The sequence below is a fragment of the Phaenicophaeus curvirostris genome, chromosome 1, assembly GCF_032191515.1.
Source record: "Phaenicophaeus curvirostris isolate KB17595 chromosome 1, BPBGC_Pcur_1.0, whole genome shotgun sequence".
In the NCBI taxonomy this organism is placed as follows: Eukaryota; Metazoa; Chordata; class Aves; order Cuculiformes; family Cuculidae; genus Phaenicophaeus; species Phaenicophaeus curvirostris.
Genome location: NC_091392.1, coordinates 39,023,450 through 39,039,301, shown reverse-complemented (window position 1 = coordinate 39,039,301; position 15,852 = coordinate 39,023,450). Strand labels below are relative to the sequence as shown.

General features: G+C 38.8%; 1 protein-coding gene across 4 annotated transcripts in view; it reads left to right on the top strand.

The window, feature by feature from the left end:
• The window catches only part of VEZT (vezatin, adherens junctions transmembrane protein), a 62,823-nt gene extending 48,994 nt beyond the window's left edge, over positions 1–13,829 (top strand). For 2 of the 4 annotated variants that reach the window (XM_069853294.1, XM_069853285.1), the window contains exons 8-12: positions 245–576; positions 1,220–1,413; positions 6,304–6,404; positions 7,548–7,755; positions 12,370–13,829. In XM_069853294.1, coding sequence (XP_069709395.1) covers positions 245–576; positions 1,220–1,413; positions 6,304–6,404; positions 7,548–7,755; positions 12,370–12,941 — 1,407 coding nt within the window. In that variant the 3' untranslated portion in view covers positions 12,942–13,829. The other 2 variants (XM_069853312.1, XM_069853303.1) reach the window with 1 other exon arrangement.
• The last annotated feature ends 2,023 nt before the right edge of the window (positions 13,830–15,852 follow it).

Here is a 15,852-nt window from a genome sequence, read left to right as displayed (position 1 = left end):
CTGACAACCCTCTGAGCCTAATTGCAAATAAAATCCTTTACAGAAGAATTAGCAGTCACCTAAGGTTCACAAGATCTGAAACTCGCAAGGTTTGGAATACCTTTCAAAAACATTCAGCGGATTTTCTCAGCGTTTCAAAGTTCTGTGGCTGGCCAAAGAGGGTTTTATCATGATGTATCTGTTTACTTTGGAGAGGCTGGCTGTCTTCCCAGGTGCACAGAGCTAACTCTACCCTGTTTTGCAGGTCCTCTTTCAGCTCTGGGTAGGGCAGAGTTCAGAGTTCTTCAGGAGGCTGGTGCTGCTCCTCTCCCCAGCCAATGCATCCCCTAAGACCTTGGTCTCCCCCGAACGGCTGCCTCATCATATCTTGTCTGATGTGACTCAGGGCCTACCTCACACACACGCTGCCTGCTTAGAGGAGCTTAAGCGAAGCTATGAGTTTTATCGGTACTTTGAAACTCAGCATCAGTCGGGTTTTGAACGGTCAACCAGAACAAAGCAGAAGTCAAGAGAGCTGAACAGTCTTCAGACAGCGGTACGCAGCTTGCAGCTTCATCTCAAGGCACTGCTCAATGAGTAAGTTTACACATGAATTAAGAGAATATGCCTGTAGGAAGAAGGCTTCAGACTTGACTTCTTTGGGTTGTCATCTTGTATCCCAGATTAAAAACAAAAAAGGCAGATACGTGTAGTCATTGCAATCATAGGCAAATCTTCACACAGTATAGGGTCAAAGATCCTTGCTTCAGTATGGAATCTGGTTTTTTTTTCTGGTTATTCTACAAGTATCTGGTGAAAAATCAAAGCTAAGCAGTGCATTAATATAGCACCTCAATTTTGTCACTCCTTGAAAAAATTTTGAAAAGTACCTGTTTTTCATTGATTTTGCCACATACTAAATGCTTTGTAAGAAAGTTCAGCTTGAGGTAACTGCCTAGTAAGTATTTTTAAAGATTCATCACTGCCTTGTTGAAACAGTTGAATCTGTCCTTCTCCTTTAATCTTACGTGTAAGAATTACTATAATTAATGTAACTGAGCAATGTATTTTGATGTGGAAAGAAGGACCTTATGTTTACAGTTTTGAGGTATCTTTGAGGAGTCAACTGAATTAGTTCCTTAAAAGTTGAAGAAAATAACAGGATATTAAATGAAATACTTGAAGGAGTGGTGAAGTCAAATATTTATTACTCATTTCTGTTCATCTCCTCATCACTTAGGGTAATAATTCTTGAGGATGAACTTGAAAAACTTGTTAGCACTAAGGAGACACCGGAGTTGACAACAGAAGCCCATCAGGTTCTGGAACAAAAACTAAAGTTTATTCAGCCTCATATCCAGGCAAGCAACAGCTGCTGGGAAGAAGCCATTTCTCAGGTGGAAAAAATGAGTGGAAGAAACCCAAATAAAAAAGGTAAGTGTGATGGATTAATTTAGAAACTAATGGGATGTCCATTAGAGATGGAATGGACAAATGGATCAAGGACAGCACTCAGCCCATGTGTCAAAATTTTAGCTGAAGAAGCTCTTACAGGCACACACTTTGGAAAACTATGTGCATATGTCAGACTTTTTCATTGTGATGAACTTGAAGTTTTTGTTTCAGAAAAAAAATCTAAGCATTAATTCAGTCTATTAGACCTGTGGATTCAGGTTGCTACATTTCCAGGCGTAGACCAATAGTGGCTTTTTGCCTTAAGTTGGTGAATCATATGTGAAGGAGTAGGATTCTGATGAATTGACCCCAAGATTTTTATTTATTTACTGCATAAAAATTACATGGTTAATTGAAATGAAAGTGGTGTTGTCATGAAACTTTCTTGACAATGACATTTTCTGGAACATTTTAAATTGTAGAGGATGTATTGAGCAAGTAATAACTGTCATCTGCTCTTCCAGAGAGAATAGGCTAATCTTCTGGGTCTTACTGAGCCACATATCCCGAAGTTTTTCCTTGTATCCCTCTCCTTAGTGACCTGTAGTGCCCATGCCATTCTCTTTGTGAACAATGGAAGTGAACTTAGACTCTCTTGCCATGAAGTCAGACCTATATTTTCTAATGTTTCTTTTTTGTAGGAGCTTGTTTGCTGTCCTAGAAAGGCACAGCCTAGCATCTGAATGATGCTGGTAATGGAAACTGCATTAGGGAAATCATGACTTGGGATATCAGCGAGTTACATACAGAAATCTGAATCTGTAGTGAACTAAGATTTTAATGGCTTATCCATTAGATGGCCAAATAGTGTTTTGGGCCTAGAGGTGTGCAAGCTGACCTTGTTCATGTTTAAATCAAAGCTGGGAGCACTGAGAGGCCTATAGCAGGCTCTGTGCAGGTCCAGACACCGTATAACCAAAATTGTGTGTACTTTGCCTGATAGGTCAGTCTTACAGCTTCCCTCTCAGTGCTGCATAAAACAGCCTGTGAGGTTATGAGATGTAGCCTGATCCATTTGCGTGTGCCAGCCTGTTGTGTTTTGTTGGTCCACAACCCACAGTCGCACTCATCTTTTTTGTGTCCTCTTCCCTTTACTGTTCATTCTAGACTGCATCCCATAGTATTTTTAGTCGTTTTAGTTTTATTTTTACTTTGTATATAAAATTCTCAGCAGGCACTTTATTATAACTTGCTTCCATTTAAAGTTCAGTACAAAAATAACATATTGTATGATCTAGAAGGGAGGGATTGCACGGGAAACTGGAAATCCTTCACTTTCACTTTTGCCCAGTGACTTTCCTGGAAATGTGCTGGGCTTGAATCTCTATTTTGCAACAAGTTTACTGAATTACTCCACAGGAGCTACATTTAAATTAAGTTCGTCATTGAAAACTATTTTTATCTGACTATATTTGACTTTCATGATGTATTTCTGAGCAGTCCAGCTCCTGTGAGTTGGCCTTTTCAAGCTGTGTGTGAAAACAAGTCTTCTTCTGCTGTCTTTCTACAAATCTTAACAGCTGGGCTCTCGATCATGATTATCTGAATTACTTCATTAAATTATCTCAGAATTTTTTCAATGCTCCCTGAAAGCTCTTTGGAAGAAGATACCTTTCTGCTGAAATAATGTAACAGCTAAGCACATCTTTCTTTTATCTTTATACGTTATTATCCAAAACCAAATGAATCTTTTGGCAATAGCAAGAATTCCCACGGTAGTCGAACATTGTGTCTAAGTGGATGCCCAGCACTTCTGCTGCAATAGGTGTTTAGTTCAGCTAACTCATTCAACCATTAGAGCAACGAGAATACCATTTTCAATATCAGTTATGGACACTGTTGAAGAGACAGCGGTTTCTGGTGGATCCAGTTTTCAGAACAAATATTTCATTACATAAAAGCTGTATGTATTTGCTAAATTTTTCTAGCAGAATCTCATAATTGTGCTTAGTATTGAAACAAAATGCCTTTTCTGCTTCTTCACCTATAAATGCAAAATGTATCCAGTATTTAAATTTACTGTTTGTCTGGGTTTCATTCTTGCCATGTTTGTATACTGAGCAAAAATGTAGCTTTGCTTGTCCCTCTTGGTTCCTACTACCCTCAGCCTGGGAAGGTTTCGTGCCATGAGAAGCAGAAGTCAGCTCAGCAGTTGCAGCAAAGGGCTCATGTTGCTCTATGGAGAGAAAGAAACTGGGAACTCATTGCTCCATCCATCATCAAGTGCTGTGGTTCAATCAGAGAGTGAAAGTTTCCAGACACCAAAGAGCTGTTTTGAACTGTGGGCTGTCCTTGTTGTGACAACCTCTGTAGCTGCCTATCACTTATTTTCAGAGCAGTTTTGTTTATCTTTAATTCTTTTCTGTATAAACAGGTGGATCTCCTTCAGCAGGCACTGCATGCTTCTTGCCCTGAATCATTCTGCATCAAAGTGGAATTCTTACAGCTACATTAAATATTTCATTGTGTAAAACTGTCAAAATGAAGTCTTTGAAGTTTAGCTGATTGAATATTCATATACTCTCATCAGCCTTCCGTGGGGGGTGATACTCTATATGTTATAGTATATGGTTACTATAGTGAGTGCCATTTGACTGCTTTGTTTAGAAGACTCGGTGTATTTCTAGACCAGTGCCATTAGTCACTAATCCTGTCAGATCCAGACAGAGCCTGAGAGCAAGTAGGGCTTCAGCACCTTGAGGGGGATTCATCTCTACTTCAACTCATTGGTCAACGATAAACTTACCTATCATTGATCTGCATGTAGATCTTTGCTCACTTGCAAATTGATTTTGGACTTTCAGCCATCTTCATTTATTCTTTCACCTTTTTCTGCCATGGGTAAAACTGATTTAACTCTTAAGGCCTTGTCAATTTAAGCATGTAGTAATCTGCTTCTAATTTTACAGAACTGAATACCCTTGATGGCTAGTTACAGTGTTGTTTTAATGATCTTTGAAATAATATTCCTCAAACTGTTTGAATTCCATTCTTTTTCCTTTTAAACTGTCTTTTGAAGACAAATTTGGAAGAGTATATAGAAGTTACCAATTAAAAGCTTTCCTTCCCAAAACAGAGCAGCCTGTACACATTAGAGCAGCTGGTTTACTTCTCTGTTTTGGGAAGGAAAGCTTTTAATTGGTAACTTCTATATACTCTTCCAAATTTGTCTTTATACTTTCACGAGCCTATTTCTTTTGATGCTGTTTTTATTATTAAAATCATTTTATTCCAAAGCAGAGTTGTGCAATGGACATAGGCAGTAGTGTGATATTTATAAAATAAATACCTTGTATCAATTTTCAACTTTAAATTTCATTACACACTTCACTTTTCTTTTAAACTTTGCATTTAGATACTTCTGGAATGTCAGATCTGTAGTTCAGCCCAGGCAACTAGGGAATTACATACTTCACTTGTTTGCAAAAGCAGGTAACTGAGCACCACTAAAGCTGTTACTCCTATGAACTACTACTTTCAGAATGCCGTCCCTAAGTATTCGGTATATAGGTTAGAAATTGAAAATAGGCATAGGTGAGGTCATTTAGCCTATTTTCCTTCTCAAGGGTAAGTTACTGTTGATGAGTAAATGGTATTTGCCTGTTCCCGAAAACATCTCTTTAGAGGCTTTTTACAGTATTTCCAGGCATCTCTTCCAGCACTTAACTCCATTACTAGTAGAGGAAGTTATTACTGAATAGATATCTATCTCTGTGGCTGCAATTTATAAAGTGGTACTTTTGATCCACCACAATGGAAATTAATTTCCTCTTTATCACTCTTATATTTTTGAAGACAGCTAATACATTTCTTTCTATCTTCCCTGCATGACTTTGTATCCTTCAGCTCTTTCCTGATGGCTATATTTTATCTAGTTCTGTCCACATTTCCATTGCTTTCCTCTGGACTCCCTCTAGCTGGTCCACAATATTATTGAATGAAGGAGCTCCAGACTGGGCACTGTGTTCCATCCACAGCTTGATCTGTGCCAGAGTTGAAATGTAATTTCACGTGTCTAACAGTCACTGCTGTTTATATGTTCTAGTGTGTAGTCTGGCTTCTTGCTTGCAGAGGGGTATAGCTGACTACCAGGCTCCTCACATCTTTTTCTCAGTGGTGCTGCCCATCAGTTGTCATGTATTTGTGCATCTGATTATTCCAAAGCACAAGAATTTGTAGGCACTGTTGCCAAGCTGCTGTATCTGAAATCCAGTTCTTCCTTGGCCTTATTTCTGATTTTCCAGTATTATTTTCTCTTCTGATTCTGCCCTTCAGTATCCTTGTAGATAATCCGAATGTCAGCAGATCTAATGAGCTTAAACACTTTTCTTTGACTCATTGGAAATATTAAAGTGCATTGGACTTGGGACAAATCCTCACTTAATATATTGTTCCTGTCTGAAAATGGTAACCACTGTGTGTCATTTATCTCCTTGCTACCTTCCAAGTAGCTTCCTGTAAATATTGCTTGGTTATTTCTTCCAGTATTTTCCAATGACTTGAAGCTGATTTGCCTATCATCTTACTATTTTGCTTCTATTTTTAAAATTAGGTACCCAGTCTCTTTTCTGGTTTTACCAGTTTTTCTTGTAGGTTTCAAAGTCTATAAAAATGTTGAGATTTGTAAGCGGAGGTGTTTCAAGATGAGTTTCATCAGACCCAACTAAAATCAAAATAGCTAAGTTATTTAAATGCACTCTAACACAGTATTTCAATGTATTCTAACCAGCCTTCTCAACAGTTTTTTTTGTGAGTGCCAGTCATGCCTAATGAAAATGCCTGGACCCTGCCAGAGTGAGTCAAAACCATCACACAACACTCAAAATTTTTTTTGTTTTTTTTTAATCCCTTTTCTTCTTTCCCCTAAAGGCAAACTTGAAGTTTCCCATGACAACCTACAGCGTACTGCAGTACCTTTAACACAACCTGCCATATACATAGAAAACAAAGACCCAATCCCTGAAGAGCAGGTAAAAAATAATAGGACCATTTAAAATTAACAGTCGGGGCTTGCTTTCTGTATCCATTCCTTTTTCCAGTTGCTTGTGTCCTTCTTGCCTTGCCAAGACAGATCAAGTAGGTAGCCACTGCCATTTCATAATGGACTTATAGTAAAAAATTGTGTATATTCCATTTGCTGTTCCATGGAGAGCTACTCTCCATTCTGGGAAAAAAGAACAGTAGCATTCACTCATTCTCATACATTTCATTAGAAATAAGTGACAAAAAATAGAGCAACAACACAATACAGAAGACAATTTAAATTGCTAAAAGGCCCTACTCGCATATTGTTAGATAAACTGAGACAACTGCAAAAGTGACAAGTGCCAGAACAAGCCAGCCTGTCTGTGGTTTGAGTAATCTCTGCATTTTTGGATACCTAAAACAGACTGACACTGAACAGTTTTGTGTTGTTTGGGGAACTCATATGTGATGGTTGAGCTGTCTTGAAGAGAGACTGAAGGCCACCCAGAACTGAGTGGTAGATGGATTCTGAAAGCAGACTGAATACCCACAGTCCGCTCTGTCCCTCCTTCACCTTCTCCCAAGCCTACCCCACATGTATTCTCTCTATAGATTTTTGTCCATATCAGAGAGCTGGGACTAATAACTCTACTGGCTCTCTGTTAGAACATAAATGGAGTTCTATTTTTGTGCTTGTAAGCCAATATAGTCAAAATTGGAGGAGGAGTTTGCTATTCTCAATATTCTCTTAGTGTGAATTTATAGAAGTTAAATTAGCAAGGTGCCTGACTGAGGAAGATTTGCTTATAGTGTGAATTAAAGAAAAAAGAAAACACACATCGATGTTGCCAACTTCCACCTGTGATTGTGGGGAAAGGGACTTCCAATTTCAAGGTATATTGCTTGACCATACTTGCATATGAAAGTAAATCTCAGGTGACTGCAGTCAATGAGTGAATTTCCTCCAAAATTATACAAATATAACTGAGTGCAGTGCTAAATCCACTGGCTCTGCTCAAACAGGGCTCCATCCTGTTGCTGAGATTGGCTTGTCTTGAGATCACTTGATTTTGCGTGAGATCATAGCACAGGGTTTACACTGATGGTGAAGGTCAAAGTTGGTTTTTTTCCTTTCTTTCTTTCTATAGGAATTGGAAGCATATGTTGATTATTCAGATACAGAGAATGATTACAAAAGGGAAGATTTTTACTGCTTTTCCCAGGAAGAAAGAGAGAGACAAGAGCGAGAGAGACAGGAATCTAAAAGGGTGTTACAAGAACTGAAATCTGTACTGGGGTTTAAAGCTTCAGAAATAGAAAGACAGAAATGGAAACAGCTGCTATTCAGTGACCATGGTAAGTATTGCTTTTGAAAATTAATACCTTTCTAAGAAAGGGTAGGTGTCTGTTTGCCATCAACTTCTGACTATGTTAGAATCAGGACAGTGCTTAGCTGTAGTAGTGTCTTTGATAGAGCTGTGTGGCCTTGGTTTGCTATTCCATGTCTTTGTATTACTTGTAGCAATTATTTTACTATATATTGAGAACTCAGAGAAATTAGAATGTGGCTCTAAAGAAAATATTGAGCTAAAATATTAAACACACAAAATATGAAGACAGCACAAAGAGAGCTGTCAGACTGTAAATGATGCAAACTGAACTGACTTTCTTTCATGGCTTTGCAGTAAATCTGAATTCTAATTAGGGTGCATAAATAAGTTACTTTTTTGAATTTAAAGAAACTATCAGAAATTATTCCAGACTGACAGAAATATATAGGTTAAAGTGAAGAGCTAGACTTCAAAATATTAAAGGCTCATAAAAAGCAAGACTAGTTCTTGTTTCCATGGAAGTGAGTATACAGAATATGATTTTAACAAAACAAAACAACAAAAAGAACCCCAAAAAACTAGCGCTGAGTTCTTCCAAACCAGCTTTTACTAGCTCTGAGGACTGCTAGGTAGCTCCATCCTCTTGTGCTTGAAGGCAGGGATATGAAAATTTCTCTTGTCTCAACAAGACAGCCTGTGTCTGTTCCAGCAACAAGACTGGATATAACTTGATTCCTTTCACTCCTTCAGTTGTTTGATTTTTTTATCTTTAAAATTGGCAGTAGTTTGTCTTTTCCTTTTCCCCTTCTTTTTCCCATTTTCATTTCTTCGTCTTAAAGACAGGTTAGGAAAAGCCTTCTGAAACACTTCATGTTCTGTGGTATGAAAAACAACCTCAAGTCTGGCAACATATCCCAGAATTCTGCCTCTGCCAGTGTCGACCAAAAAAAAAAGACCATGGATTGTGTCTTTCTGTAATTTAGAGGGAAGACACAGTAACACACCATATCTATTAATGAGACTGTTTTTTCTGGCATCAAACAAAACATTTGACAAAAGTATTTGTACTTCACAACTTTCTTCTTTATGCCCATTTAGCTACAACTACAGTAAAAAAATCACTTGGCCATTGGGCTTGACTTCTCTTCTAGTTAAGTTAAAACAACTTAAGACATGAGATTGCATCAGAGTCTGCTCAAGAGTTGGATTTCTGTATTGTCCTTGTGGTGCTTGATGTGACACCACACAGCTTTTCACAGAAATATGTTCAGGTCTTCCTTTCCTGCCCATTGAAGGGAGGACAAAGAGTCCTAACCTCCAGTTCAGGTTTTGACAGATCTAGTGGCTGCGGCAGAAAGAGTTCTTGTCAGGAGAGCTTGGATAGGATATTTCCATATCTAGGTTAGCGGATGATACCTGTCCACATGGGTATATCCTCAGGCCATTTGTGGCCATAGCTGGAAAGAGTCATCCGGTTCCTGGATTCTTCGGTAACTGCTCACCTGGAAGCCCTTGTGGCTCATGTTGGTTGCTTTCCTTTCCATGTATAGATATCACATTGGTTTAGGATTAGAGATTCAGTGGTGGGGAGGGAGGAAACTCTGATTTCCTCCAGTTGCTCAGGACAAATCATTGATTACTTCCATCCTGCACAAAACTGGAAAATGTGAGGGGCAGGTTGTTCATTGAAGTAATTAATGTTGTCTCCTTTTGGCTCAGATACTGTGTGTGTCTAATCTGAAAGACTCTTATGGACAGCAGACGTGACATCTTCTACGGGTTTTTAAGGAATTTCTTCATTATTTCTTCAAAAGCAACACAAGTTGTTAAACACATGATGGACCCTGGCACGTTACTGCTGCAGACTTTAATTTATCCTTGCACACGAGTCATTCCTTAAAGAAACATTTTTGTGAGCTGTGCTTTCCACATTTCTGGCTTGCTTTACCTTGAAGATTTAAACCCAGAAAGGTTCATTTTCTTGTCTTCGTTGGCCCAAGCCAATGGATAGCCATGATATCACACTTCCATAGCCCTCTTTAATCTTGCTTTCACAGGATGATACTGTTTCAGTAATTCTGCTTTCTCCTAGCTTGTGATTATTGTGAATAAAGATCCCAAAATACTCAAAGGCTTTTTTCCTCTCTTGTGAGACATCATCTGGAGTATTGTGTCCAGTTCTGGAATCCTCAACATAAGAAGGATAAGGAGCTGTTGGAACATGTCCAGAGGAGGGCTACAAAGATGATCAGAGGGCTGGAGCAGCTCTCATATGAGGACAGGCTGAGAGAGTTAGGGTTGTTCAGCCTGGAGAAGAGGAGGCTCTGAGGAGACCTCATAGCGACCTTCCAGTCCCTGAAGGGGCTACAAGAAAGCTGGGGAGGGACTGTTCACAAATGCTTGTAGTGACAGGACTAGGGACAACGTCTATAAACTGGAGAGGAGTAGATTTAGACTAGACATAAGGAAGAATTTCTTCACTATGAGAGTGGTGAGGCACTGGCACAGGTTGCCCAGGGGAGCTGTGGCTGCCCCATCCCTGGAGGTGTTCAAGGCCAGGTTGGATGGGACTTTGGGCAACCTGATCTAGTGGGAGGTGTCCCTGCCCATGGCAGGGGGGTTGGAACTGGATGATATTTAAGGTCCTTTCCAACCCGAGCTATTCTATGATTCTATGATCTGCCAATTAAGGCACCCAAGCAAGCCATTCTGATTTGTTAGGGGGTTTGATTCATTGAAGGAGAGGCTGGTGAGGGTTTCCACATAAAAGAGGTCATCTCCAAACAAGCTGATATGTCTAAAGAACACAGCATGACAACTGAAGATGATAGGGTGGATCCCAGAAGTAAAGCATCATCTTAGCAGGGCACCAGTATTGCCCAGGCCCAGCAGCATGGCAATACAACTTACAGCCTGGGCAGTAATTAGTTTATTGGGAGTGTAGATCAGCTTGTATTTTGAGCCTTTTGGCATCTTGTTGAGCCAGTAAAATGGAAGTGCTTTTGTAGAGGTCTGTGAAGTTGTTAGTGGTTTCATTTTCATTTGTCAAACATTGTAAAATAACTTTCTTCTGGTGCAAATTCACTTCTAGCTTTTCCCCTAAGCTCTCCCCCTAAAAGAAGTTCATTGTCGGTGGTTGCATTATTCCCAGCTGTTTTCCCTTCCTCCACCTTGTCCATGCAACAGTTCTTTACACCTGCTTCTCAGATTTGGAAAGCTACACTCTGAATGTTGATGAATTGCACCTTGCTTAGTAACTAATCAACTAGGCAGATTGGCCAGCTACCAAACTGAAGTATCTATTTTTCCAGAAATTTTGGCTTTGGAAGTGTTCTTTGGAGGAAGCAGGCAACAAGTTTGCTCCCAAATGATAGTATTACTGTGTATATTCCTGCCTCTTCAACCTGCCTTGAGGTGCTAAGGGGCACGGTTTAGTGTTTGATAGGAATGGTTGGACTCGATGATCTGGTGGGTCTCTTCCAACCTGGTTATTCTATGATTCTATGATTCTATGAAATGGGCAGAAATAAGCAGCAACAGGGTTTTTTACAAGATGGGAAAAGAAGTATCCCATTAACAATTGAGTTGAGTCTAGTGCAGTGCTCCCTTGGTATATAAGGTTTTAAAACAAACAATAAAATACAATTCAAAGCCACAGTCTTTCAGTGTGCTAATGACAGTAATTATCCATGTGACAACCATAATGATGTGCCTGCCTTCAGCTAGCTAAAGTAAATGTTACTGAAATAGGATGCGATGGAAAAAGCCTCATACAATAAATTTTGTTTCCCGTGAAAAGTTTGTGTGTTTCCCAGAGTTATTTTCATCTCTGCTTACAGGGGTAAAGTCAGAATGGAATTAGAAAGGGAAATGCCACTTGGGAATCTGCTGTTGCCGCTCTCATTTATGTTCGTGCTGCTACTCTAATGGAGCTACTGCAGTTTAGGGAATCTGTTACTTGGAAATGGACATTATATCGTTTTCTTAAAAAGAAAGACGTCTGTTCTTCAAGAAGGGATTGTACCGAGTTATACTAACCCTTAACACTGGGAGGAGAGACTTCCTGGCAAGCATCCCGTTGCTGGCAATGGGGCTCGCTGCTGCTACTAACTTCAAGAGAGGCTAAATTAAACCACACTTTATTTGTGAGGACACCTTACCTGACTGTATGAATATGTGTTGCATTTATATGTTGTGTTCTATGAGACTAGATATTGCTTATAAGTACTTTTTCCTGTCACAGCTGTCTTTACTGGATTAGGTAAACTGTTATTTAAAACAAAGATAGTTCAAATCTGTATACAGTGCAGTAGTTTTACTTGTTTTATACATTAACACTGAATGCATCATCTGTGTCTGATGCTGTTTTTAAACATCATTAATGTCATGCTGTCTCTTTACATCACAGATTTTAAGGAGTAATCACAACAAGTAGCTGTGATGTTGCACTTCAGTCTCTGTGGTTAGAAAACACTGGTTTATTTTAAGTTTTCTTTGATTTTGGGTTTTGTTTCTGTTGTTTTGTCGGTTTTTTAATCTATTTTGACCCTTACAATCTTGCATATTTTCAAACACAAATAAATTATTTACATATAGCAGCTTGCTTTTAGTTATCATTTAATTTTTTCCCCTTTTTAAGCTGCAGTGAAACCCTTGTCTCCTGTAGAACCACTGAAGCTACTAAATAATTTGGAATCACATATGAATTCAGATACAGAAAAGGAGGACTGCAGCCAAAGTTGTGATAAATCTGAAGAGAGAGACTCTAATCCAAAAGTAGATGCTGCTGATAGAAGCAGGACGAAGTATTCGTATGAAGATCCTGAGATGGAGAAAAACAAAGACAGTACTACTGATGAAGATATTTCTACAGGGGCTGAAGAAAGAATTTATTATCAGCACGGAGGAGAAGTGGAAGAACTTGAGCCAAGCAATAAGGATGGAGTAGGGGTTTTGCAGTCTCCTTCTAAGGATGCATTACATTCAAAAATCAAGCAGAGGCTGGCCCAGCTCCGCATATCAACTGATTTAAACTTCACATCTGGTCTGGCTGCACAGGTTGCTGCCAGGTCTTTCACTTTTACCACAATGCAAGAAGAGACTTTTGGAGATGAGGAGGAGGAGGAGGAAGAGAACACGCAGGAGTGTGAAGACCTTGTGGAGGACTGTGAGAATGAAGATAGAGGTTCTGAAAGTGAAGGAAAAGCTTAAATCTGAGCTGAACTTTGTTAAACCAACAGCAGACAATTTGATGGAAAAAAAAATGAGGTAGAGGAGAATACTGGATGGGGAAAGAAAAAAAGACACCTAAATATAATTGATCTTGTTCCCTAAGTCTGACACACTGAATAGGACTTCTAAATAAATTGAAAATTTGCAGGTAAGAGAAGTTTAGTCTGCATCCAAGAAATATTTGGGTGTTGCCTTTTTAAGATCCTAGCGGTGTGGTTTGAAATTTACCTTTGTGCTTTCTGTTTTATTTATTTGTATTATGAATGTATTGTGTTGGGGTTTTTTTCTAAAAATAAGGAAAAACAATGTACTGAATTACAACAAACTTTGGGTTTTGCTTTTTGATTCTGTTGTTGTGATATCAATGTTTGTTCCATCAAAGAAAACCAGACTATTTCTTTTGGAAGAACCTGAACTCTTCCCTGTGATCTTCCCCCACCGCTTTCGTTTCACTTCTTGTGTCTGCAATGTGTTGGTAAAGCCGCTGCAGGCATTTGTGAGTTGTGGCTGGTGATGTGGCTCTCAGCTACAACGTAGAATTTTAAATAAAAACTTGAAAGAGCTAGAATTTGATGTGTCCTGGGGCTGAAATAGTATAAAGTTAGTTATGCTTCATATTAAGGTTTATTTAGCATTTTATGAAGGGTTAATAAATGATTTCTAGATGTTGTAATTCATGTTAGAGAAGTGTGTAGCATATGTTGGGGGGGGTTATAAGCGCATCAGTAGAAAATACTATAGACAGATAGAACCTCTCTGTTGGACTGAGAATAGATGAAAAGTAAATACCTATTTATTAAAACAGCTATTAATTATTTGTTAACCTTTTGTAAATTGAACCTTAATAGAGTTGTTGATTTGATCTAATGATTGATTGTATATTTCTGTTAATGTCCTGAAGTAATTTTCTCAAAGCAAAATTATCTGACTACTTAACAACAGACAGTATTTTGTTTAAACAGCATACTTGCTTTTCCCTCTTGTTCTTTCATTTTTCCTTAGATCACAACTGTGTGATTAAGAATCCGCGAGAGAACAAGAATTGTGTATTTTCTAACATGTATCTTGTAACTTAGTTGACACTCAAGTTTGGATGCTTAATATGAGATTAAGTGAGTTGGTTTTTGTTCTATGGTGGTATTAGGAGGAGCAGCAAACTGATGCTCGCCTCGAAGAAGAGCTGGTTGAGGGTTTCACTGCCTTCTCTTCCTTTTGCATTCTAACACAAAATAAGGAAATGTCTCATGTCTCTGATGGCAAGAGAGCTGCTCTTTGTATGGAATGCTGTACTTGGACCTGGGTACACTTCTAGTCACAAAACACCTCGCCAATTACTTAAGGTACTTATTGTCTCTTGCTAATTCTGTAGAAGAAAGGGTGCGTTAGATGCAAGTGGTTTGGAGTGGTATCTTCCCTACGATACTGTCATGGGAACTGGGGAAACTAATAAAGTTCAGCAAGTTAGGGTGGAACTCTTGACCATGTGTCAGAACACAAGTGCTTTCTTTCAGCCTCCCACTCTTCTATTCAGTGATTTTGTATGAACACTGCTGCATATGTGGACTTTTTCACAGACCATAAAGAAGTAAATACCAATCAATAGAGAAGGGAATACATGACTTCCACTATCTTTTCACAACATAATGCCTGTCTTGTCCCTCACACACAGATTTTGGGAAGAGAATGTTTTGCCGTTCTTCATTAACGAGTAACACTGAGTTCTGTGCCCTTACTTTGTTTAAGTGAATGGGTAAATCTTGGGGAACTTTATAACATTTTAAAAAAGATGGTTCTCGTAGTATATTGAGAAGCTAAGCCTCCTCTTAGTGGTATATTCTTCTATAGCCCGTAAAGGTTAGACTAAGATGGTGAAACACTTTTATTTTCTCTGTGGTAAGCAATTTTTTTAATCAAATCTAGAACAACTGCTTTGGATGAATTATGTTTGAAGCATTGTCTGTGCTTCAGAAAAAGAAGTCTTCCTCATTCTTGACCTGAGATCCTTGAGTTCACAAAGTGCCCAGATATTTTTTGTTCCTAGATAATTGTTCTGACTGCCTAAATGTACGTTCCATTAATATTTTTCCATGAACTCATCCATTAGAATCACATGATCTGTTATTGTGTATCCCAGAACGGATAATCCTCAAATTTTCCCATGGGATCCAAATCTTAGTTTACAGTTTTTATAGCTATGATATCAACTTGGAAAAATGATCATATTTAGGATATGAATTATCACTCTCCTCACAGTTTTGGATAAAGTCAGTAGTGGCAAGAGTGCTTTGCATTGCTATGAAAATAGGTTCCAGATCTAACATGAAAGTTGTCAGTTGTTTATTCTTCCGCTGCAGTCCTTAGCATAAGACCTGGAGAATCTACTTCAGCAGCTCCCTCGAGACCTAGTCTTACAATACGCTGGTCTTGGTGATGAAACTCCATCCATCTGTTGTGCATTTTCACCCATCAGCTGGGTTTTGTGGCCATGCTATAAACCAGGTCACCGAGTCCACTTGGATCAAAATTCTACCCTTTTTAAGGGTTATTTTTCTCTGTTCTTATTGCAGTGATGCAGTTTACAGCATTTACCTCCAAATAGCTGTATCAGCACTTACTGCATTGCTGGCAAAGGTGGTATACTGTGAAATTACACCCTTGACATTAGACATGGGTATGATCTAAGCAGGATATTTTGAATCAAGTTCTTATCCTACTTTGAACAAATAGATTTTCTACAAGCAATTTTTGCATGGTCTTCCTTAAGGCAGTCTTAGAAGCTGTACATCTCAACACCTGGGGTCATCTGCTTTCTCTGCCTCTCATCATGTCTCTGTGTAACATCCATCAGGTCATTTATCCCTGCAGAAAAATAGGGCTAACTGTTCCCTTG